Raw genomic sequence first — 26,422 nt, 5'->3', positions numbered from 1 at the left:
CGTGTTCCTTATTCATTAACACTTAGATGCCCAAAAAAAGCCATCTTAAGGCTCTCAGTTCTGACTACAAAAATAAAACGTATCTCCTTGTAAATAACAACAACGGCAAACTTTCAGCAAACGTGTCACGCTCTTCTCACAATTTTAAGTTCCTTAGGGACAAGGACTGTATTTTATTCATCTTTATATCCCCCCAGACTCTGTCCGCTTGAGTTCCTGGATGTCCACTCTAGGCTTGGTTCATAGTGAGAACTAAGTAGGTCTTTATTTGAATGAATGAATTATGCTTAGAACTTTGACAGCTAAACCTAGAGCTGATTTGTTTTAATTTTATGTGAGACTTAGGGTCAATGATGTTATTAACATGCCTCAATTCCTAATATTACAATATTTCTCTAAAAAATTACTAAGAAAATCATTTTGTTGCTAGATTAAGGAAATGCCTGGGCTTTCTTGGAGTGTGGGCCAAATCCGTCCCTGATCATGTGTTATTGCTAGAAATCCTATTGCCTCTATCTTCAGACCACTTTAGAGATGAATTATTTAATGCACGCTGAGAACATTTCAGTACTTGAGGTTGTTCACCTTTCAAAGTTCCTCAGGTATCTGCAAGAACTTGTGAGTTAAAATATTCCCGGGTTATAGGTCTTAACTTCATTGGAAATTGACTGCACATTTTTATCATTAAATCATGAACATCACAGATGACTTTCTCATTTCTGCTGAAGGCATGTTTCTTATTAAGCTAAAGCTGTTCAGTCTGTACAATTAATGGTTCATAGCACGCTAGGGAACATTTATTAATTTTCATTTTACTTGTTTTTTGAAGGTTGTGGGGGTTAAGGGGTCTGAGTTGGAGTTATTGAAATTTTAAAAGGTGTAAATAGGTAAATATTATGGTTCCTGGAAAAGTGAGACATTTTTCCCTTAAAGCAAGTGATTAATATTACTAATAAAAATGTCATCAGTCTTCCCTGCCAGGGTTATGCAGTGAGAAAGATATTTTGTATGTATGTGTGTGGTTTGCTTTACATAGCTAATAGGGTGTTTTGAGAGAGTGCTTTATATTTTAAAAAAAAAAAACTACTTTAAAAATAGATTCTTGATGCTTTGTTGATCAAATACAGTAATTCTAAAGGAAAAATAGTATCTTCCTATGCATTTACCAAAGATTTTTCTTGGCAACATTTGGTGGCTCATGTGAATGTTTGAGATGCAGGACATTTTTTGGTGTTCAGATCACATGAACACCATTCTCGTCGAAGGCAGACTTCCTTCCCATACTTTTATGGACAGATTATTTACTTTATATTTCAACTGAGTTTCCCAGTAGTTATTTCCGTATGCTACTATGTATAGTACACGATGTTGGTTATGTACAGTAAAATACTGAATTGTGGTGTATATCAAGCAGTACTTTAATAATCTTATTGAGATATAATTCACATACCACACAGTTTCTCCACTTAAAGTGCACCAGTCAATGGTTTTTCGTCTATTCACAGCATTGTGCAACCATGACCACAATCTAATTTTAAAACATTTTGTCACCCCCAAAAGAAACCCTGTGCCTATTAGTGGTCCCTCCCCATTCTCTGCACCTCACTGGCCCTAGGCGACCACTAATCTGATTTGTGCCCATAGATAAAGTAGCATTGAAAGAAAAAACACAAAATATCTACATTTTAATTATTGAAAAATTGGGTGATTTTATGACATTATTAGAGCTAATATGGTCAATACAATACTCAGGTAATAGTATTTTTCTTTATCTTTTCATTGTTTTTATCCTCAAAATGAAGCATTTGGTTTGCAATAATTTCAAACCCACTGGTAACATACAGTAGTATTATGTTTGCCTATGCTGCCTTCTACTTGTTTGGTATTGATAAGTTCTATATCCATGCCCACGTCAACGCAGAAATGTTATGTTAGAAAAATGGTGAATACCTCAGCAGTTAGCAAGACGCGTACTATGAGCAGAACATCTGTAGCAACTCTGTTGTTTCTCCGTTTCATTCTCCAGTTCCTTCCAACTCACCAATACACACACACACACACACACACACACACACACACACACTCAAACACATACACTCAGGCACACAGAGTATCCAAGGTCACATACACTGGATGATGCTAGAGAGAAGGCTTTGCAGCGACAATCAGAAGTAGCTATACATGTTCCAATCGATACATTCTTATGCACGTTATAAAAATAACGTGTTGTGGATTTTGACTGCATAGACATAGGGTTTATTTCTAAATCACAGTGGAAGTCACAGAACATCCTCTGGAAGTTGGAAGTGCTAAAGCAGAAAGCAGAAATGTATAAAATAGTATTCTGGCTCGATGTGTATTTCTACTGATTTTGTTCATGGCATTATCCGAAATCCTGGAGGTCATTCATCTCTTCCTCCATTCATACATCTATTTATTGACTAAAGACAATGTGAAGGGCGTGGTGCAAGGCCCTAGGTAATAACGAAGGGCTAAAAGCCAGCTTCCCTGGGAACTGTTGCCCAACCTCAGCACACAGAAGATGGGCTGTCTTCTCAGAAGGAAAGAGCTCAATGAATCATGCATCTTTTTCCTTTTCTTAAAAAACTGCAGCCTATATTCTGCAGGAAAATTCAACATAATTGGTATATACCCATCTTTTTAGGTGAATTAGGCCTTAACTGACAGCCAGCCCATTTTGTTCTAAAATTCAACAAACTCTTGGAAAAATCTTATTCCATACAATCTTTTGAATATGTCATTTGCCATTTATATTTGATGGCCTTAAGCAAAAAAAAAGTTATAAAAGGTATTAATGCAAGTAGATAATAAAGCTGCATTCTATAAATCTATAGCAGCTTACAGTAATCATTAAAGCATGCAAAAGTCTTTCATCTATTCAAAGATATGCAGTGCACAGAATGTCTGCTAAGGTGCATGACAAGTCAGAGTTAAATATATATTAATAAATGAATTAGCTTCATAAATAATAGCCATAATGACATTTTAGGAGACAATAAGTCTGAGGATTGTCAGAAAACGGTTGATGTATGAGCTTCACGTCTCAGTGATTCTTCAAAATGAATAGGCTTTGCGAGATAGTTCAGACCCGCGACCAGCCTATTTCCTTGAATAATTTACTTGTTGTCAATTTGTACAGCCACATTACACATGCAAATTGTGCTGCCTGTGCAAACACCACTTGGAGATGATAAAAACAAATTTACGAAGGCTATAGAAGAAGGATTTATTTCACTTTCTCACCCAGGTCAAGCAATACATGTATCTGACGATTGTGTGTACCCAATTTTGTTGTAATTATATCAGCAAATTATTCCTTATAATCTTATTATTTTTAGCAGTCTCCTTGTGCTTGGGATAATTAGCTTTCTTCACTCAGTGTAAAAACAATTCAACTTGCCAGCCAGGCAGGGCATAGCTCCATTATCTGTTTTGGGTTTAAATTTATTCCCTATATTCTTGGACACTTTGTGTAAATTAAAAATTTCATAGTCCCTAATACTGTACACGCTGTTCATTCAGTGATGAATTAAGGCCCCTAAACCTCTCCGTTTGCTATTAGATATCTCACCCACTTTATATGTTAATCTGTGCTAATGAATTCCACAACCCCTAGCCACAGCGAGATGACTAAAATTATTACCACTTACAGAGATATGCCTTTTTCATTTAAAGTTCAATTCAAATTGCTCCCATAAACAGTCTGCCACACAAAGATACCTCCTATAAAGGAGAGTTACTTACCTATAAGTAGAGTTCTCTGAAGGTAGCATTATCTGGGGATGCACATTCCTAGGTCACGTGCCCCCAGGTCTCTGGCGTTGGGGGCGGCGAGAGAATTCATAGCTGATGGGTAAGACTTTCTTTCCTTGGGGCACTTCATTAGCTCTGTGGCCTGGATCCCTAAGGGTTATTTGGGCCACACCCCTTCACGCAACCAATCCCTGCCTGGCAGAAGGACCCCAAGTGCAGGAGGAGGGCATGTAACTTCCAAATGAGAGGTGAAGGACTGGTTGCTGTGAACCACTGCTGATGATCAAGAAGCACATTTTCCACTTTAAGAGAAGTTACCTATCAGGTAATAAGCCTAATAACTGAAAAAAAGTAGAGTTTTGGCATATAATATGACATTTCAATGTCTATTTGCTTTTTATATAAATAACATGTTTATTGCCAAAAGAAGACATTGTCATTGTGGAAGACCTAGGAAGTGTAAATAAAAAAGAATAAAAATCACACATAGTCTCACAAAGAGTCCCGTTAACCATTCAGTGCTAGTGTCTGCTATCTATTTTTTACAGACTAGTTTTCTACTTACATACACCCTTCAGATGGCAACAAAATGACTAGTTTTATCACAGCCCTCTTTAACCCATTCTGACCAGAAGTTCTAGGGCACTTCCTACCCCATAGGCCCCTAAGTCTCCCACTTAGCCCATGTGAAGAGTGTCACAGACTGTCTCCTCTAACGGTAAGTGATTCCCAGAGTTTCAAGGGCTGAGCCCTTTGCTCCTTCTAGTCTTCTTTTCCTTAACATTCAAGCAAGTTATTCTGCTTCAGCTTGAACGTACTCTCAGCAATTACCACCTTCCCAAATAACCTTTCACCAACAGTATAGCAAGGCACAAGGGTGTCAGGCCAGTCTGAAGGCTGGGTTCTTGTACCAGATTTCACTGTTCCTTATACACACAGGTGTCCTATTGGTATGGTTGCTGCTGTATGTTCATTGCTGCCTCTGCCCTTGACCTTTACAGCCCTATGAAAACAGGCAGAGCAGGTGCTGTTGTTCCTGTTTCACAGCTGAAAACATCTAAGGTCCTGGAGTTTAAGCCACCTGCCTGGGAGAAAAGAGTTAGTACCCAGGTCTTTGTAACTTCTAGAACAAAGCACTCTCCATTTTAATTCTTGCCCTTGCTGGTCCTGTATGACTTTGGAACTTAAGGCATTTGGTGTGTTTTTAGTATTGCTCCTTAAAGACTGATCATTTCCAAAGGTAAATCTTTGGAAACCTTGATGGCTAGAAATTCAGAGCGCCATTATTTTGAGTTTCCTTATTTATTACTGTAACAAGGCTATTTACATAAAGCAAAGTTTTTTGCTTCAGGAGGGTCTGTAAGAGCCTATCTGAGTATCCTCTGCTTAAAAGTCAAAACAATTTCTTAGGAAAGAAATTTTTCAGTCTCTAGTTAAGAAAATACAGATTAACTCAATTTGATATCACACCTGGATATAGTATGATTGAGACTCAGCTTGAGCCATTCCTCACTCTTTGCTCTTCTCCTTTTGCCACAGGGTCACTTACATCGGTAAACACCCAACCGGTTAGGATGGCATGTCACATGGACATCAGGATGGGAGGAACATCCACCTAGAGGAACAATTTAATATATCATTTTAAAATTTGAAACTGTCCTGTGGATGACAGATTGGGCAACCTGCAATTAACCTGAGCTAGTATTTGGCAGAGCCAGATGCACAGCTCTTAGCATCTAATCTCACATAAAGTGCTATGTGTTCTTTAGTTAATAAAAACCAAATGTACTTTAGTTTAGCATCTTCTCTGGAACACAGTACATTCACCTTATTGTCTCACCTCTATTTATGAATCTCAAATGTGAGTTTGGTTTTACAGAGACCATGCCCAGAAAAGTGTACAGTGGGCAAGACTGGGATTCTGGGCCTCAAACATCCCCCAAAGTGTCTCCTCCTTTCCTCCTTCCAGCCTGGCCCTGCCCTTCTCCCGTGTGCCTGGGGCCTCCTAGTCCTCTTCCCCCTGTGAAATAAATCCTCCTGTTCTGAAGTCAGTGCAGCTGGCTAATAGAGATTCCTGTGTTTTCACTCCTAGGATTATCTTCATTTTGATTGAGATGAATCCTGGTGAAAAATATTTAGACACCAAGTAAACGTTCCCAGTGACCATTAAATGATTTGCTTTGATCCAGGTTCTTGGGGATTAGGGATATTCCAACTGTAGAATTGTTGAATGCCACGCAGAAGATCTGGGGTCCTTTCCCAGTCTGTGTGACAACTTACTCCCTTTTGTGGGGAATAGTTTACACACATACGAAATGAAGATAAAAAAGAAATCTCTCTCATATGCTTGCTGTGATGATTTAATTAGTTAATGTGCATAAAAGTGATTGGAATCATGCTGTCATTTAGGAAGTACTTGATGCATTTTGTAAATAGTCTTCCTCTTCCTCCTCCTCTCCTTCCTGGGAGAGAAAGTGCATGAGGGATCTGATTGGGAATCAGGAGATCCTGGGTTTAGGTCTAGATTCTGCCCCTTGCTAGCTATGTGATCATGGTCACATGACCTTTCTGAACTTTGACATCCTTTACTATAAAATATGGATAATAAACGTATCTTATCTTGTCATGGAAATTAAGTGAGATAGTACATAAGCTATGCTTAGCAAGGTGGTTTGTACCCAGCAGGCACATATTAATGAATTGCTATTTTTGATGTTTATAAAGGCAAAAGAATACATATATCTGAAGTCAACAGCACAATTTTCTGAATATTAAATTGCCTCTTACAGTCACTTAACTAAATACGAATGTCAGCTTGTTTGCATGTAAATAGTAAGAGTTTCCAGGTTTATGAACATAAATTCCATTTCCTTTATATAAATACTTTTCCACTAAACAACAACAACAACAACAAAAAAGCCATGGTGGTATTATTTGGAGAACACATTCCAGTGAAGTGCTAAGCAGGTGTTAGTGGGTGAGCTGTTACTGTAAAGAAAAATTTAGTTTATCGGAGAGTATGAAGTACATGTTAATAAGACTTCAATGGACAAAAAAGAGTAGAAAAAACAAAATATAGAAATTCCATTATTAAGCAAAATTTTGGAGGAAGTTCAGTGAGTTTCTTTTTAATTAAAAAATTAGAAAACTTTGAAAATTATTTTTTCTATCAATTATCTTTCAAGTCCCATTACCACTTTAAAATAGTTTATGATTATATTAAGATATGTGTGTAGATAACTGCCTTTACATGAGCAAAAAGGAACACTAGTATATACCGCACTAGCATAATAACTATAATCTACAATCTGGTTCTACTTGTCCCCATTAAATTTTCCGGGTTTTCACTTCTTTCTTTCCTTCATAGCATCTACTGCCAAACTTTTATGTTTGTGTGCTTGCTTTTGTTTTTTCCCAAGTCTATTCACTTTCCCATTTGATCTCTACTCACTCCCCTCCCCCTTTTTTTTCTGATGAAGAAACTGAGGTCCAGGGAAGTTTAAGAAGTTGAACGTCGTCATGTGTACCTTTGTGATTTCAAAGTCCAAGGTCTAATCATTTAACTATGCTACTCTTCCACTAAACATGACCTATAATTTCCCAAAATTTCTCTATAAGATATACTTATTAAGTTCCTTACAGCCTCTTAACACCAGTATCTACCTAAGAAATTGTCCTGGAATTCCAATGTGATTTCACTGCTTCCTACTTACTACAATTATAACACTTTGTTCTAATCTTGAAATAGCACTTATCATTGTCTCCTTTATATTAGGATGATATATGTCTGTCCATTTCTCTAACTAGATTTTGGATTCTTGGATGGCAGGGACCATGTCTAATCTGTCTGATTTAATCATTTTCCCATTCATCCTAAAATAGTCAGTGTTTCCCACAGTGTCTTGTATCTACTAGATATTAGATCAATAGTGATAAATTGAAGGACTTAATAGGGGATAAATTAAAGTGGATAAATTCAAAATGTAAGAAAGTAGCTTCCAGTGTTTTTGAAAGATATATAAGGCTTTTTTGTTCCAATGGCAATTATTATGAAAACTGGTTGTTATTAACTAAGTGTTCTTGTATAGGATAACTTTCTCAACAAGAGTATACTCTGTATAGGTAAGGAAAAGTTTACACTACATTAACTGATTATTATTATTTTATTTTTATTTTTTGCCTTTTCTTGAGCCTCTCCCGCAGCATATGGAGGTTCCCAGGCTAGGGGTCCAATCGGAGTTGTAGCTGCCAACTCCGATCCGCCAGAGCCACAGCAACGCGGGATCCGAGCTGCATCTTTGACCTATACACCACAGCTCATGGCAACACTGGATCCTTAACCCACTGAGCAAGGCCAGGGATCGAACCTGCGACCTCATGATTCCTAGTCGGATTCGTTAACTACTGTGCCACGACGGGAACTCCGACATTAACTGATTATTCATTATGTAATTATTAACTGGGTGCCCAATACAAAGTAGCTTCTTGAAGGCATTGGAGAGTGAACAAAAGCAGTCAGATACTGGAGAGTTGAGATACTTGGAAGAAGAAGACTGTAAAGAACGAATTTACCATTGTTTTCCAGTTTCTATCCTGAGGGAAGTTCATAGGCAGTGTTATGTAGGAAGGCTAGAAATCAAAAGGAGATACAGTCTTACTGGGGAATGAGTTTGGGTCTTTTAACAGCTGTTAAAATTGAAAGAGATTAATATGTGTCTAGGGGTGTTCCTCCTTGGGTTTATTTTATATGGTACAATCTAAATGTCCATTGACAGAGAAGTGGATAAAGAAGAGGTGGTACATATACACAATGGAATATTAGTCACTAAAAGGAAAGAAATAACGGCATTTGCTGCAACATGGAGAGTCCTAGAAATTATCATGCTAAGTGAAGTTAGTCAGACAGTGAGACACCAACATCATGTGCTACCACTTACATGCGGAATCTAAAGAAAGGACACAATGAACTTTGCAGAATAGATACTCACTCACAGACTTTGAAAAACTTACGGTTTCCAAATGAGACAGGTTGGGGGGTAGGGGGATGGACTAGGGGTTTGGGATGGAAATGCTATAAAATTTGGTTGTGATGATCGCTGTACAACTATAAATATAATAAAATTCATTGAGTAATTAAAAAAAAAATGAAGGAGAGTCTTGAAGAGAAATGGAGAGGGTAAGCTTAAATTATGCATATAAACTATGCCCTAATCTCTAGATGACCCCTGAATTATACAGCCAAAGGACAGACTCCCAGCAGCCCAACTAATATTAAAATAACTGAACTTAGATTTAAACTGCCACCGATCACAAGGAGACAGAGCTTGTACTTTGTCTTTTGTCTTTTTAGGGCTGCATCCATGGCATATGGAGGTTCCCAGGTTAGGGGTTGAATCGGAGCTGTTGCTGCCAGCCTATGCCAGAGCCACAGCAATGTCAGATCCGAGCTGTGTCTGTGACCTACACCATGGCTCATGGCAATGCCGGATCCTTAACCCACTGAGCAAGGCCAAGGATCGAACCTGCAACCTCATGGTTCCTAGTTGGATTTGTTTCTGCTGTTCCACTATGGGAATTCCAGAGTTTGTACTTTGGGGTTAGCCAATTAACTGCCTCCTTAAAAAAAAAAAAAAAAGCAAACAATGTTTTTTGGCAAAACATAACAGAATCTAGGGTTACTACATGTCATTCACAAATTCCAGGATGAAATCCAAAACTTTTCATCATATAAAGAAACAGGAAAACATGAAACATTTTCAACAGAAGAGAAAATCAGTGAAGATTAACCCTGAGATGACCCCAATGTTGAAATCAAAAGATGGGAATTTAAAAATAGTTATGCTAAGGACTGAAAAGAAAATATTATAGTATAACGAATGAGAACATAGGAAACCTCAGTTAAGAGATATAAAATATAAAAAGGACTAAATAGAAATTATATAACTAAAAAATAAAATACATGAAACGACAAATTTAATGCATAGCTTAACAGCAGCATGGATATATATAAAAAAAAGAGAATCAGAAAACTTGAAGATATACCATTATAAGTGATATACTCTGAGGAACAGTGGAAAAAAATTAATAAATGATTAGAGCCTCAGGGTCTTCTAGACCAAAATCAAAATGCCTAATATTTGAGGAATGGCACGAGAGAATGGAATCAAAAAAGTATTTGAAGAAATAATGGCTGAAAATTATTCAAATTTGTTCAAACACATAAATTTTCTAGCTCAAGAAGTTTAATGAACTCCAAGCAAAACATATACAATCTAAACTCTATACCTAGAAACATTATAGTTAAACTTCTGAAAACCAAAGGTAAAGAGACCATTTTGCAAGCACCTGAGAAAAATGGCACATTCAATACTTAAGAATGATAGTTTGATGGATTTCTAACTCCTCACCAGAAACAACAGAGGTTAAAAAACAGTGAAACAACAGCTTCAAAACAATGAAAGAAAAAAAACACATTAATCTAGAATTCTACATCCAGCAAAGATATACTTCACAAAATTTAAAATGAGTTCCACTTCCACCTAAGATGTAAAAAGCTGGAAAGAGCATCATTCATAGTATAAAACTAAGAAAGTGGCACATAAACAACAAAATTGTAACTTCCCTTGAGCCTATCATAACCCTAAGGTTATAGGGCAAACAAGAGCTAGAAATCCAAGGACGACAGACCCCATCAGGGAGGGGTGAAATTGGGGTGCTGGCCCACCTGAGAAAAGCACAGAAAGAAGGAAGAAAAAAGATATAGAACAAAATAGAAAATAACTAGAAACACAGTTGATTTAAATCTACTCATGTGAATAATTACATTAAATGTAAATATTCCTGGTAACACAGTGAAAAGACAGAGAATGAATGACAAGCTAAAAAGCAAGACCTGGAGTTCCCATCGTGGCTCAGTGGTTAGTGAATCCGACTAGGAACCATGAGGTTTCAGGGACGATCGCTGGCCTTGCTCAGTGGGTTAAGGATCTGGTGTTGCCATGAGCTGTGGTGTAGGTTGCAGATGTGCTTGGATCCTGTGTTGCTGTGGCTCTGGCGTAGGCCGGCGGCTACAGCTCTGATTAGACCCCTAGCCTGGGAACCTCCATATGCCGTGGGAGCGGCCCAAGAAATCACAAAAAGACAAAAAAAAAAAAAAAAAAAAAGCAAGACCCAACCATGTATTATCTAAAGAAACAGATTTTAAATGTAAAGTCTCAATATTTTAAGAATAAAATGATGAAAAAAGATGCCATTCAAATACTAAAAAAAAAAAAAAAAAAAAAAAAAAAAAAACCAAACTTAGGTGGCTTTTTTAATATCAGGCTAAGCAGACTTCATAATAGAGAATATTACTAAGGATAAAGATGGCTATTACATAATGACAAAGAGGTCATATAAATTCAAATATATATGCACCTAAAATCAGCTTCAAATGCCAGAAATAAACTGCTACAAATGAAAGGAGAAATAGACACATCCACATAGGAGATTTCAACATTCTTCTTCAGTAATCAACTGAACAAATAGACAGAAGATCAGTAAGTAAGCAGAAAGCCTGTACAACACCATCCATCAACTTGAGCTAATAGATGTTCCTAGAACCATCTATGTAACAACAAGAAAGTCCACATTCTTTTCAGGCCAATGATCAAAATTTTAAAATAGTATTTCTACTTAACAACAATGCAGTTGGAAATTGAAATTAAAAACAGTCCCATGTACAATATAGCATAAAGCCATGAAATACTTAGGTGAAATCTATAATATGTACATGATCTATACGCTGAAACCCAGAAAACATTCATGAGGGAAATTAAAGAAAACCCAAATAAATCAGGAGATAAACTATTCATTATTTAGAAAACTCAATAATGTTAAGATGTTAGGTCTCTCAAAATTGATCTATAGATTTGTTTGCACATCAAAATAGCATCAGTATTTTTTGGTAGAAATTGACAAACCAATTCTAAAATTTGTATGAAAAAGCAAATCATATTCACCTCCTCTCTTTTTTTTTTTTTTTTTTTTTTTTTTCCACAATCAAGGCTTGCAGAAGTTCCCAGATCAGGAATCAAAACCATGCCATAGCAGTGACCTGAGCCATAGCAATGACAATGCCAGATCCTTAACTGAGCCACCAGGAACTCCACCCCAAATTGTTTTGACTACTCTAGTTGTTCTTTGAAAGACACTGTTAAAAAAATTCAAAAGACAAGTCACAGACATTATTAGTCATTAGGGAAATTAAAACTAACACCACAGTAAGACACCACTAGACACTTACTTGAATGACTAAATTTCTTTTTAATGTCCCTGTCAAGAATTTGGAGCAATTGGGACTTTTATAAATGGCTGATGGGAATAAACAATGGTACAACCACTTTGGAAAACAACTGGTAGTTACTTGTATAGTTAAGGATAAACTTACTATGCAACCCAGCAAACTCATTCTATGGACTGACTCGAGAGAAAGGAAAGCTGTTATTCACACACACAAAAACTATATGTGAGTGTTTTGAGCATCTTTTTTCATAATTCATAATTGCTAAAAATGAAAAACATTCTGAATATCCTTCAACTGGTGAGTGAATAAACAAATTTTGTTTTATCTACATCATGGATACTACCCAGCAATAACAAACCGCTGTACAAAATGAATGATCCTCAAATGCTTTATGTTATGTGAAATAGGACAGACTCAAAAGATTACACACTACTGGATTTCATTGATATGACTTCATTCTGGAAAAGGCAGAACTATAAGGACAGAAAACATCTCAACAGTTTTCAGGAGCTGAGGGTGGGGGAAGTGGTTAAATTCAAAGGGGCATGTGGGAACTTGAGCTGATGGCAAAATTCAGTAGGTATATTGATTGCAGGAGTGACTATATGCATTTGTCAAATCTCATAGCACTTGCACTATGAGGGGATGTTTTACTGTACTTAAATTCTACCTCAATAAACCTGACTTGGGGAAAAAAAAAAGGATGAAGGTAAAACAAAGATATTTTCAGATCAAAGAAAATTAAGAAGATCCACTGCCAGCAAACTACTGGCACTACTCTACAAGACATGCCAAAGGAAATTCTTTAGAATGAAGATTAATAAAAGCAGCCATAAATTCAGACCCATTGGATGGAATGAAGAGCATCAGAAATACTACATATGTAAGTCGACGTAAAAACTATTTTCACTTCTTTATTCCTTTAAAATACATATATGGTTTAAAGCAAAACAAACACTGGCTTGTGAAACAGTTAAAATGTATGTAACTGTTGTGTGTATGACAACCTCAAGGTTGTGTCCAGAACAGTAAGTGGACTTGTGCAGTTCCAAGGTTTCTACGTTTTTTCATGAACTGTCAAAATACTAACTTTAGGTCATCTGTGAAAAGTTAAGGGTGAATGCTGTAATCCTCAGAGTGACCACTAAAATATAAGGCAAAGAGGTAAAAATAAAAAGCCAATATATAAATTAAAATGAAATTCTAGAAAGGAACTGGAAAGTGTGCTTGGGAAGAGAGAAGACATTGCCGTGGGGATGATCAGAGCTGGGAGGGCTTCAGAATGGCAGGGTCTGTGTGGTGGAGTTTCTGATTTGGTTGGATGGGCTGAGAATATAACCACAGAGTGAAACATGCTTTTCTTAACTGGAATGAAATAAGCAAATTTGCCCAAAGTTTAAAGATAGAAAACAATTTGAAAAAATTCCCAAGACAAAACCTAGCAAGAGTACGATTGGATGAGGCAGATCGCTCAGGATATCCTCAGTTTAGTAAATGTGTGGTTTCAAGTGTTTATTTCCAAATAGTTACAGGAAGTTCAGAATAGTCATTTGGTTAGAGGCAGACAGACTCCTTAAAGGCCAATTAGATTCCCGGGCCATAAAAGTTAATTCTCCATTGCAAGAAAAATCAAGCAAAATATTACATTATGATTCTGAATAAGAAACGCTTCTCCCTTACTTAGAATGATGGCAGCTTTGGAAAACATTCTATAGGGTTCTTTTGGACACATTCAAAGTGAGATGCTAATTCTTTAATTAGTTACTTCACTTTAAACTTCGACAGCACAGCACTGGCTTGGGCTTGGCAGTCAGGATTAGTGTGGTGGGTAGCGGTGTTTTATGCATCACCAAAGAAAGATGATGGAGGATAAGACACTGGCATTACTGGGCTAAACCTGGCAAAGAGGATTCCAGATGGGGGTCCCTGAATCCGTGAGGAAGAGATTAGCTGATGTGGAATTTCCATCCTGGGAACTGCACAAATCACAGGGGACACAGAGCCTGCTCTTGCCATTCTCTGCACCAGGGGAAAACGTGTTGGGTCAGCCTCCAAGCAGATCGCCAGGAGGCCACTTACTTGACCACTGCTCACCTAGAACAGTTTCTAGGTTTTAGAGTAACTTGAGGATGTTGTGCTGAAGGTAGAAAGGAGGTGAGAAGTGGCATACAACGGGTTACTTGAGGGGGTCATTTGAAAGTCAAATTTAATTAAAAATGTTTCATAGGAGTTCCTAGTGAAGGAGGTATCCTCAAAGGCTGAGCTGAATTCATAAAACTGAATGCAGAACATGAATGCATGGAAAGCAGAGAGCAATAAAAGAGCAAAGTCATGAAAGCAAGAATGAAAGGGAATGAGTGAATGAACGAAAGAATGGGGAAAATATTAGACTTGATGATCAGATGTCTCTTATCCTCCATTACCACTGCTTTTGTCCAAATGCTAGTCACTTATTCCCTAATAGTCTTCCAGCTACGTGTTATTCCTGTTGGTTCAACAACTTATAAATCCACCTTTCATATTCACAAGACTATAATATTCATCTCCCTGGAGCACCCACTTCTTCTAATCACCCCTTTCATCAGAATCCTTTAATTCTTTCCACCTGCATCAAGCTAGAAACTGTATGTTTGCTCTAGGGAAGTCCCTAAAATCTGATTCAGGCTGATTTCTTATGTCTTACAAAACTGCAAAATCCCTGCCATCCTGCATTTGTTCACATGATGCTCCTAAGCCACTACCTCCTCTATTTCTCTTCATCTCACACCCTGACATCCCCACTTCCATCATCTGTCCATCCTCTTCACCAACATTAACAGAGCATCTCCTGCAGGACTAGGACTATGCCTTCAAAGGAGCTCACATTCCATCCAGGTAGACTGGCCTATGTCAATTAATTATATTTCAGTGTGAGAAAGCTCTAATGATGCTGTATATCAACTATTTCAAAGGCATAGAGAAGAAAAGCATGTACTGTATGAATCAGGAAGAGTTTAACTTAGAAGGTAATAACTGATCTAGGTTTTGAAGAATGAAAAGAAGTTCAACAGGTATAAGAAAGAAGGCATTCCAGGCAAAGGAAATAGCACATGCCAAATTCCATTCTGGAACTTGAGCAGTTTCTACTAATACCATGGACCTCAGTGTTTTAGTACTTATGGTACAAAATGTGTCCTTTATAACCACAGCACATGTCTTGGGCTGCAAACTTGACCAGCCCGTTCATACACTTTCTTTGTATTCTCCCCAAACCTTAGCAAAGTGCTAAGCATTGGGCATACAGTAAAGACCACCAGATTAATTAATTAATCTGATAATCCATCAACATTTCTGTACTCAGTTTGTGTGTGTGTGTGTTCCCATAGAATTTTGTTTATGGACAATAAAATTTGGATTTCATGTAATTTTCACAAGAAATGAAGAGTTATTTTTATGATTTTTGCAAAATACTATTTTTAGAGCAATTTTGAATTCACAGCAAAATTGAAGACAAAAATTAGAGATTCTTCTGTATATGAACTGCCCCTCCCTCACGACCAATGTCATCCACCAGAGTCATACATTTGTTACAACTGGTGAACCTATATTAGCACATCATGACCACCCAAAGTCCATATTTTACACTACAGTTTGCTCTTGGTGTTGTACACTCTAGATGTTGGACAAATGTTTAGTAACATGTATCAGTCCTTATGGTATCATACAGAGAATTTTCACTGCCCTAAAAATCCTCTGTGTTCCGCCTGTTCAATTCCCTCCATGCACACACGCACACACACTTCTTAGCTTTTATATGCAAAGGAAGAAACTAATGTTATTGACCATTGACTGTATGCTAGGCTGAGTGTTACTAGCTTTACACATGTTCCCTCACTTAGAAATTAATCAGGCAATGGGATGTTTTTGGAAGACGAAGGTATTAGGGAAAGGAAGAATAACATAGACCTCAACGCAGCAATCCAGGGATGACTGAAGATGCCTCTGATGGGATTTAATCACTCACTAGGTACAGAGAGGGATGGAGAGGGAAGACACATTTTGCTACTGAAGGCTCCCTTTTCATTAGCTCCCACCTGGTACACATCTCAATGGATAGTAATGATGCTACACTTTGTCAGCTGCACTATGTTGGGTTTTATCAGGAACTGTACTTGAAAGGGGCAGTGTGTGACAGTGGGAAGGGCAGAAGCTTCAGAATCCAGGGAATCTTCCCTACTTTGCTTTGCATGTTACTACCTCTGTGACATTAGGCACGTTTCTTCAACTCTTGAAGCCTTAATTTCCTTGTTTGTCTTGTAGGTTTACATGATATTAGTTGCAAAACCCCTAGCACCCAGATATGTTCAATAAGCCTTCCTCTCCCATCTTCCTATGTACAACCTATTGGCCCTGAATTTGAGAGTGTCGGACCTAACAAATAAAGAAAAGGTACTTTTCTTTGGCAACATCTTATAGAAATTTTGTTTCCTCAAACGTCAACTCTTGCCAGTGTCATAGTGTTGATTGTTCAACATAATCTTGCAAGGCTAACATTGCCTAGAGATGCTTCAATTTTACACATTAAAACCTGAATCCAGATAGAGAAACTCTCACACAATTCCTAGAGTCCAGAAGTCTCTTATTTCTATTATTTTGCATAAGACACTTGGACTACTTTTTCTTCAGTGCAGAAAATGGAGCATTTTGTACAGACAGAAATAACTTTTCTCTTTCTCAGTTTCAGCAAGAAGCACATTTATCATTTGTACCACAAAGCCGTATTCACTTTTTCCAACCGAGAAGTATTTAAGGGATTTCATTATATTTGGGGAAATTTTCATCAATCAGAGATTTAGCAGCTACCAAAAAAGACCTCCACAATTCATCTTTCATAACATGAGTATAACTTCTAATCTCTACACTAAGGATAAAAATTACTAAATATAAGGAAAAATGATTCATAAACTATAATATTTCTTGGCAAGAAAAAACTGCTTTATGATTTTTAAGATGTTTGAAAATTTAAATGAAACTTAGCTGTTTGAAATTAGTGCCAGATGCAACACAACTCAAACACAATTCACTAGCTGCATCACATTCACTATGATTTAGTAAAAGATATTCAATAATTCTATATTTCATAGAAATCTCACAAATACAAGTATTTCATTCACAAAATGCATGGTTTGGCAGGTTTCCAGGGCAGGAATTTGCTGGAGGGAAGGCAAATTTATTGATTAAAATAAATCAAATGACTGACATTTCCTCCAGAAAACTGGCAAAAATCATAATATCCAGAGACTGAAAGTTTTATAACCAAAACCAGAAGAAAAGTCTGAGCTATCTATACTTATTATAGAAATACTATATCATAAACAATTAGGTATTTGAGAATTTTCAAATTAACATTGAGAGGATTTTAAAATAGCTATTTTTGGAATAGGACTTTTCAGAAAACTTTGAGGTTGAAATCTAGTGGGAGTAAGTCTTTGGAGGACTTATACTTCGAATCCCCCTCTATCCTTTGCACATTATATGCTGTAAACAATGAGCATTCTTTGGTGGAACACATACAGAAACAATCCAGATAGTTCTAAAGCAGGCCAACAATATTTCCTTCCTATCCATATCTCATTCTTACTCCTTTGAGCTCTCTTTCCCCATTTTGGTTACACTTCCACCATCAGAATTTGTTATGGACTGAATGTCTGGGTACCCCTAAAATTCATACATTGAAATCCTAACTTCCAGGGCAGCTGTATTTGGAGATGGGGCCCTCAGGCAATTAATTAAGGTTACATGTGGTCATAAGGGCAGGTCTCTGAGCCAGCATGATTAGAGTCCTTTTATGAAGAAACACCAGATACCCGTTCCTTTTTCTCTCCCCCTCCTTACGCAAATGCACAGAGATCTCAGGAGCACACAGCAAGATGACTGCTGCCTACAAGCCAAGAGAAGAGGCCTCAGAATGAGACCTCTTTGCCAGTGCCTTGATCTTAGCCATCCCAACCTCCAGAATTGTAAGAAATAAAAATTTTTGTTGTTTAAGCTACTTAGTCTGTGGCATTTCATTATGCAGCTCAAGTCAGCAACTGAGAGGCTCAATGTAACCAGCACAACAGCATTTTCGTGCACATCTTCCTTAACTTTTCACAGATTTGGATTCAGGGAAAACATTAGTGAGAGGCTGAGTACCTTTGGCCAGGAGAGTTTCATGCAGATCTGTGAATCACTCAGCCCAGATTCCATTCTAGAATCAGGGGATGTGAGAGTGAGAAAGGACCTTCACAACCTAAGCTTGTCAGTTCGGGTTCTGCTATGACTCTGGGGTCATCAACTACTCCATACACCTGCCACATCAATGGGGGTGAGGTGTGTAGAGAGTTAAATAATAAACATGTGTTTACACTACATCGTGCTATGTTATTGAGTGCATATACAAAAGTTTTACACATTTTTAGGATATTTCTAAAAAAGGCATTATTCACAATGTTAAGGACAATAACAACAAATGGCTGAAAGACTAAAAATTACTGTAGGTAATGGCTTAAGGAGTTCATGTGCATTTTGTTATATAATCGTCACAGCATTAGCAAATAGGAACGTATTCTTATTTTTACAGAATGTTTTTTTCAGAAAATGGCAGCATTCTAAAACAGCTCCATCACGGTCATATTATTTTCTTACTAGAGCTTTTCTTCCCCTTGCTTATTTTCTACGCTTCCCCCTCCCCAAGCCCCTTCTCAGAGCCTCAACCAGTGGCTCCCACGGAAAAGGAGCTCAAAGAGCTTTTGGCCAAGGGCACACTGCTGGTCAGTGAAGCAGCCGCCACGAGAGCAGGAGTTGGGACCCTTTAGCTCTAAATAGAGGCTGGCAGGGTGCCTGCTCCATAAATATGTGCAGAAAAGCGGGGGAAACGGCAAGAGAGCGAGGGGGAAAGGACGAATGAATGGAAACGTTCCCAGAAATGTCTAGAGAGCTTCCGCAGTGACTCTCCCTCCTTGGGCAATGAACTCTGTTCAACCAGCTCTTTCCTCACCTGAGAGCGCCGGAGTACGGCAGGGGATGGAGAAAGAACAAAGTCTTTTAAAAGTCCATAATAAAGGAGAAAACGGCGAGAGAAAAGCGGGTAGAGAAGGAGAAAGGAAAAAACTGCTCATTTCTTACGGATTTAATAGCAGAGTGGAGCTCGGCCGGTTGCCATGGCGACCGCAGGCCAGAATGGCCCCAGCCCATTGGCTGATATGCCGGAGCCAATGAGAAAGCGCGTTGTTGGTGGGTCTTAAGATGGCTGACGGGCGGCCGGCTCCGGACCGGTGAGTACGGCTGAGTGCGGGGCTGGGTCCCGGCCGGCGCAGGCTCCGGTGAGACGGGTCTGGGAAGGCAGGGTGCGGGGACTTGGGGGGCCAGCGCGAGCGGTCTCATAGCATCTCCGCTGGGCCCGCGGGAGCGTCGGCGGAGCTGGCTTCCGCTTTGCTCAGACCGGGCGTCGGAGCGCCTTCCCCAGCCTGTTGGTCGGAAAGGGGTTCTCCTTCCTACCCCAGCCAGAGTGAGAGTAAGGAGGCTTTCGCTCCGGGAAACCGGCTCCTGTTTACAGTCGCTGTACCCGGGAAAGAGCTGCAGTTAATGGGAGTGTCAGCAAGCTAGACATCCTACATCAGAATCTGCGGCGCTTAGCGCTTAGTTCTGGGCCGGGAGGGGACTCTTCCCGTTTTGGGGATCGGAGTGTGGCGCTGCTGCCGGCGAGCCTGCAGAGGACCGGGTTGTGCAGCCAAGCAAGAAAAGTGTACCTTTCTAGAGCCACCCTCTCTCTGTCTTGAACCGTGTAAGTATTCTCACAGCTGCAACCGATTTAAAATGAGCCTCGAAATGTTATTGGTTACCTGTAAATCTTTCCATGTAGGGTCTTGAGTCTGGGAAAGAGTTTTCTAGCCCTTGGCTAAACAAAACACCCTCTTTAATTAAAACATGTCCATACATGCAGAATCCTGCTAAATAAACGGTTTATCTGGGTAATCAGATTGATAACTTAAATCTGAAGTGTGGCCTCTGATTCAGTTGTTCTTTCTCTACCTTTTTGAGAAATGGGAACACATTTATTTCATAAACGTGAATAGGACATTAATGTTGCATTACATTAATGTTACATTACATTAATGTTGATAGTAACATGCTTAAAAGTATTTTAATTAAGTACCTAATTCACAATCACAGAAAGTGATTATTGTGTAAATTATTTAAAACAATCTTCAGATTGGTGGGTGATGATTTATGTTTGTCATACAAGGAAGATTAAATTCAGATGGGGCAAGATTCAGGTTTCTCTGATTAGTTCTAATTGAATACAAAATATGGGAAATAAGACAGCTTCCTTTGGTAATAATGGAATTGAAATTCTGGAGTGTTAGAAGCTGGAGACATTTACCCAATAAACTGCTCAGATTGGGTTTTGGTTATAAACAGTTGTCAGGTCTTCCAGAAAATGTGACATTATTACAATACAAGACCTCTGAATGTGACTTTGATGTATGCAGTTTAGTATAGCATTTTATGTAGCTTTTAAAAAGTGAGAAAAAAATTCTTCTTAATCAAATTTTATCAGATTATAGGCTGGGGACCTTCTTCAGCCTCACCCTCAAATCTTTGTCTCTAAGAATGTATTACTATTTAAACTCTGCCCTCTTTAGAGTTTTGAACCTGTAGAGTTCTATTTCTCTAAAATAAATGGATCGCAGTGTATCAGGTGAGTCAGTTACCTCATTTGTAAAAGGGGTTTAGCTAATAATTCCTAGTGGAAGGGTCATTGTGAGGATTAAGGGTAAAACTGCCTGTCACATTGTTTGTATGCCCTGTACAGCAATGACCTCCTTTGTTTTCTTGCTGGTTTTGTTTCTTGTGTCATATTTGGGGTTTCCTGCCCTTTCTTCAGAGCATCTTTAAGGTGTTCTCTCTGAAGTGCAGAGTCCGACTGAAAACTAGCAGGCTTGGCTGTGGTGGCTTGGTTAGGAGAGAAACCTTACCTTTTAGAGTGCTGGGGTTTAAGCAGTGTTGTGTCTGACTGAGAGAGAATGGAGTGTTACAGCAGAGAATGAGGTGATTCTGGGCATCTGGACACATATCACATTGAGGTCCATAGAGAAATGTTTTCGAGCCACAGGGCAGCCCAGATCTGATGAAACCCTTCATGTTAGAGCTTAAAAATGAAGACCCAGACAAATGCAGTGCTTGCCCTCAGTTACGTTGTTCAGGACTAGAAACCCATCTTCTGACCTTAAAAACAGTGTGTTTTTCCCCCACTGTACCCCTGGTTCCAAGTCCTTTCATAGCCTAGAGCCTTTTTCATTATAATTTGATATTCTCCATGGATCTGTATGTAAGGGTGTCTATTATAAGACATGTTATGTCTGCTATTACTATATCTGTAAGTGTGTCTACTATACTCTAGTCAATAGTTTTTGTTTTGCTTTTTTTTTTTTTTTTTTTGAAGAAAATCACGTTTATAGCTACCAGTCAGAGCCTCTGATAAATGACTGTATGGTGAAGAATAATGTTTCATTGACTTTAAGTCTCCTGACCTAAAGGTGGACAGTATTGTCTGAGGGAAAATAAAATATATTGGGCTTTCTGAATATTGAAATTACCTTAGAGACCTCCATTACCTTCTTCACAAAACTATGGAAAAACCTTGGGTAAGGAACTGATGAGCTGTGTCATGCTCTAGATGTGTTGCATCTGCCCAGGTGTGCTGGGTTTCAAGGGCAAAAGAAAGTCCAGCCATTCAGACTAGGATAACATGTAAATATTTTTTGTTCATTATAAATCATGTCAGCCCCGGTCTAAAGATATTTTCTGTGAAGTATACACAGGATTTTTCTGTAGAATACTTGTGGAATGGGAAAAATCTTCTCTGCAGAGCTATAGAATGTATAAATTGAAGAAGCCGATATTCAAATCCGTAGAGAAAAAAGAGATTCTGAATTATTCACATCATCTTTGGAGCTAAAATGGTTAAATTAAAAATATTTGACTTGGCAGGCTAAAGCCATGAAAGCTTATATATTAATACATGGGCTGTTATATGGACCTAGCTCTAATCTACAATAAAAAACTTAGGTTTCTTGTTCTCTGGTATACCATGTCTCTTGAGATTGGCTGAGTCATTTCCACATTTGAAGGGTAATTTGGAGTGATCCGCTTTAAAATAAAAGAATATACTCTGAAAGGCATGGGGGGAGAGACACTTTGAAAAACTAGAGAATCATAATCCAGAGTCACCCAAACAAAAGTTACAAGAGGCCTAACATAGGACCAGCTGGAACCATGATACAATTGGAAATGTATGAATGCACGTAGATGCCGTGACTAGGAAGACAGTGTTTTCCAATGTAAGCGCAAAACAAGTCACAAAGTAGCCACTCCATATTAGCTGATTTACAATCAAGCTGCTGCTCAGGTGGGCAGCTTCACTTCGCAGACTGCTCAGTGAATTATGTGTTTGTCACTGGCCACCGAGTTGCCCTGGTATTTGTGTGTGTGTGTGTCTGGGTGACTGTGTGTATAGGTCTTATGGTCACAGGAGAGTGGCATATCCACTCTAAAGATGTTTAAGAATTAAGTTCAGAAACAGCTTATTTGAATTTTGCCTCGTATGGATTTGGATATAGAGTCCACCTTTTAAAAGTTATTTTAATTCCCCCCCTTACCCCTCTTTGGGCACACAGAAATTATCATGCTGGCAATGGCATCCTGAGGACAGTTCTTAATGCTACACCAGCAAGTACTAAAAATAGATGATTTTGAGAAAATCCAAAAGTGATCAGAAATGATTGTGGACTGATGAGAAAGACATGCCCCACGGCAACTGAGACCACTTTCCAAGGTGAAGCCCATTTGGGTGCCCAGGGCATAGACTCACCCTGCAGAGATGCGGAAGCGGTGGTCCAGCTCCTGTCTGAGAGACACATGCCCTTTGAGCAGCCACAGCTGAGGTCTGGGCTGATTGGTACTTGGCTCCTGATGGGCAGAAGCTTGCCATTTGTATAGAACATTCGTTCCATGAGGTTAGGCATTTTTTCTGTCTTGTATACTGCTGTTCCTATGTCTTGAAAGGTGCCTGGCCCACAGTGGGCAGGCAAAGGATGTTGTGGACGGGAAAAAGAAACAGTGGCTTCAAACATAGAACCCCAATTATGCCAAGAAAGCAATCTCTGAAACTTGTTACTATCCTTAAGTCCCGGAATGGCTAGTGAGCCTGAAGGTGTATTATATGCCAGTGGCCAAGTCACGATGGAACTTCTTATCACTCCCCTCCTCCCTGCTTCACAGAACAGTAGAGATATTTTTATTGAAAGCAGAATATCTGTTTTTCAGTACTGGCACATTTAACACAATGTCTCAGGTGCTAACAGGGTATCTGGAGATTACCTCCATTCCAACTTTTAAAGTCCTCAGGCCAGATTTAGGGATGGACCCAGGTTCTATGGGGCTTCGAGCTTATGTAATTTGAGGTCTCCTCTTAAAAAAAAGGGGGGGGGGATACAGATTCTAAATAGAAAATTAGGTCTAGTGCTTGGGAAGGACCTGTGCAAAGGAAGAACCTTGAAGCTTAGGATTCATTATCTTCCTGGTAGTTTGCTTCTGGTTTTGTTGTTCATTCAGAAAAGCAGACACCAACATTTTTTATAGAAACTTTGTGTCAGACTGGAAATCAGGGAAATAAGTGATCTGCATCAATTGCTAAGCGAAAAGCACCTCAAACATTAGAAACTTCAGCACTACCATGTGGACACTGCCACCCATAATAGAAACGATAAAAATGCAGTACACAGCCACAGAAATAATAATGGCAAAAAACAGTGTTGATTGAGTCCCCAAACCTCCTAAACACTGTATTGAATGTTTCAATGGCTTATTTCATTCTCAGCATAACCCCGTGTGCAGTGTAATTATCCCTGTATTACACATGGAAAAACTGAGGGTCAGAGGTGTTGAGAACGATTTCCTCCTACCACTACTGTGTGGTTGAGTCAGGAGTACAGCTGGAGCAGTTAGATGTCAGAGCCCTTCCTCTTAAAATGCCAGGAGAACGTTTTGTTGAGGATGTTTCAGAAAGCCAGCAATGATGAGGCTGAACCCAAACTGAGAGAAGTAAGATCTGCTTTCTTGGACCTGGGAGGAGCTCCTTAAAAGTTATCAGGAATCAATTTTTTTTTTTTTTTTCAGAGTAAGGCAGAATACCTTGATGCCTTGTCTCAGAGATAATGCTGGTGGTTTTCTTACTAGATTAACACAAGAGGGGGCAGACAACTCAGCGGAAAAGCTTTCCATCCTTCCATGTTATTCCTGTAAGTTGATAGTAAATCATAAGCAGTACAACCAGCTTCTCTCTCTCAGGCATCTTTTGAATGAACTGGTTTGGGCTCATTATATATGCTAAAGTAAGCTGTGCCTTGGAGAGTAATAGTGAAAATGCGCTTAGTTATCATCATAATTTTAGCAAATCAACCTCAATTTTTAAAAATAATTTTTAGTCGATTTAACAATAGCTAATGATTCTCTCTACCACTGGGCTGAATAACAAATGAGAAAAACTACCCTGACCCTTTAACTTGTTTCCCAAATGCAGTTGTTATTTTAAAGCTATATGTTTTTGTTAAATTGTTAGGATTATACTCTATTTATTATTATTTTAGCAAGCAGTATAAAATGTAAAACTAGGACATTCCTTTTGCCACTATACTTTTTTCAAACTATTTGCGCAGCTTAAAACTTTTCCTTTGAATAGTTGTTTTCCTTGTCCTTAGACAGTAAGTCCCTTGAAGTTTTATACATTCAAATACAGGTGAAACATCTAATTTTATTTTCTTCTCTAATTGTTATAGCTTGCAATATAGTATTATAGTTCTTAAATTGCCTACAGTCTGTATTGTTAGGCTCTCAACATTCTTGAGTAAGGAATACTTTTACTGAATTTCCTCTTTTTTTGGACAAAATTATCAAAATTTTAGAGAATCAAGGTTCTGTTGTCAAGTCATTCATCTGTAAATGTGTCTTATAACAAACTTGCTTAAACTACACTTCTTAAAAATTTATACAAACTATAGATTTAAATTATTTTATTATGGCAGATACATCCCACTTTATACCAATTAAAAAAAATTTAGATGGACTCTTCCCAAAACATTGATATAATTATTAGATTCCTGGGGTATCTTTTAAGGGATTGAAAAGTCTTTTCATGTTTGCTTTCTATGTCTTAAGTCACTTTTTTCCCTGTAGAAGAAAAGATGTGGAGTGGGCTGCTCCCTCCCGGCCTAAATGAAAGTGATGTTGAGTTGGATTCTGACGATGATGAAGCCACATTAGAGAGCTCTGGACTTAACTTACAGGAAGGGAAAGAAGATGGGACCATTACAGAAACAGAGATCTCAGATATCCCTACAAATGGACCAAAAACTGAAGCAGAGGCAAATGTAAATGCGTACGAAGAGTGTCCTTCTGGAATTCCCTTAAATATGTGGAATGTACGTTTTCTCTGATGTGTTCTTGTTAAAGTCTCTGCGTGTGTATTTGTACACGGTCCTGTGTGTGTCTCTGTCATGGTCAGAATGTACATGTTTTTGGGAGGTAAGATTGTTTTATTACTCTGCGGCTCTGTAGCCAACCCACTGGCCACTCAGAAACGTGTGTTCATTTTTGTTTTGTTTTTCATGAAAAGGGGAAGGAAAAAAAAAAACCGTTTCGTTGGAGTAGCTACTTTGCCTAACATGATACACGAGGAGTTTCACTCTTAGTCTCTTTGTTGTCTGTGAGTCATTGACTTTTGCCCTTAGATTTTCAGATCGATTTATTTGGAAATAAATGAAGTTAAAAACTCAGGTTGCGAAAGTCTCAGACAATAGAATATTTCAAGAACTGAACTACCTCCATTAAATTTTATTTTTATAAATATTAGAATATAGTTTTTTATTAGTTAACCTGTGTTATTTTTTAAATGTGTGCTTTGCCTCAAAACATATTTACTTCTCTTTGGTTTTTTTTTTTTTACTTTTATATAGAAATTTCAAGAACTGCATAAAAAACATTCTGAACAGAAAACCTCAAATTCAACAATCAGAAGGAAAAAAAGAAAACGCTCCAGAAAAGGTGTTTTGTTTTAATTCAGGTTAATTGTCACTAGTATTAATGTTAAATTTGACCAATTGAGCTCAGCAATTTTTAATAAGACATATTTTTGAAATGATCAAATACTCAGGTATTGACACTTTGTGAATTCTTTTCAGATAAATTGAAGAATGAAGAAGACTCTCATAAGTAAGTAGGATTTAAAATATCTGTCAGAATTCTGGGTTATATTGGAGAGTTTGTGTGTGCAGTTGAACTTCC

General features: G+C 38.2%; 1 protein-coding gene and 1 long non-coding RNA gene across 15 annotated transcripts in view; one reads left to right on the top strand and one right to left on the bottom strand.

Annotated features, from left to right (window-relative positions):
- Nucleotides 1-19,248, bottom strand: part of LOC110256774 (uncharacterized) — an 85,853-nt gene extending 66,605 nt beyond the window's left edge. The window contains exons 1-3 of one of the 4 annotated variants that reach the window (XR_014827059.1): nt 19,205-19,248; nt 5,324-5,389; nt 3,766-4,859 (exon numbers count right to left, since the gene is read on the bottom strand). This is a non-coding gene — a long non-coding RNA (uncharacterized LOC110256774). Of the gene's footprint in view, nt 1-3,765; nt 4,860-5,244; nt 5,390-19,204 lie in introns of those variants that run through there. The other 3 variants (XR_014827056.1, XR_014827057.1, XR_014827058.1) reach the window with 3 other exon arrangements.
- A 59-nt stretch (nt 19,249-19,307) lies between these two features.
- Nucleotides 19,308-26,422, top strand: part of FAM204A (family with sequence similarity 204 member A) — a 34,049-nt gene continuing 26,934 nt past the window's right edge. For 2 of the 11 annotated variants that reach the window (XR_014825502.1, XM_005671494.4), the window contains exons 1-5: nt 19,316-19,353; nt 24,320-24,381; nt 25,316-25,560; nt 26,095-26,182; nt 26,320-26,350. Coding sequence is in view for 7 of the 11 variants with exons in the window: in XM_005671494.4 (XP_005671551.1) it covers nt 25,324-25,560; nt 26,095-26,182; nt 26,320-26,350 (356 nt within the window). In the remaining 4 variants the exon portion in view is untranslated. 11 annotated transcript variants of the gene reach the window in all.

This window comes from Sus scrofa, chromosome 14 (assembly GCF_054392235.1).
Source record: "Sus scrofa isolate SSC_HxYL_T2T_F1_AM1 chromosome 14, Sscrofa_HxYL_maternal_Yorkshire_Landrace_v2.0, whole genome shotgun sequence".
In the NCBI taxonomy this organism is placed as follows: Eukaryota; Metazoa; Chordata; class Mammalia; order Artiodactyla; family Suidae; genus Sus; species Sus scrofa.
Note: the sequence above shows the minus strand (reverse complement) of the source record. Positions and strands in the feature narration are given on the sequence as shown.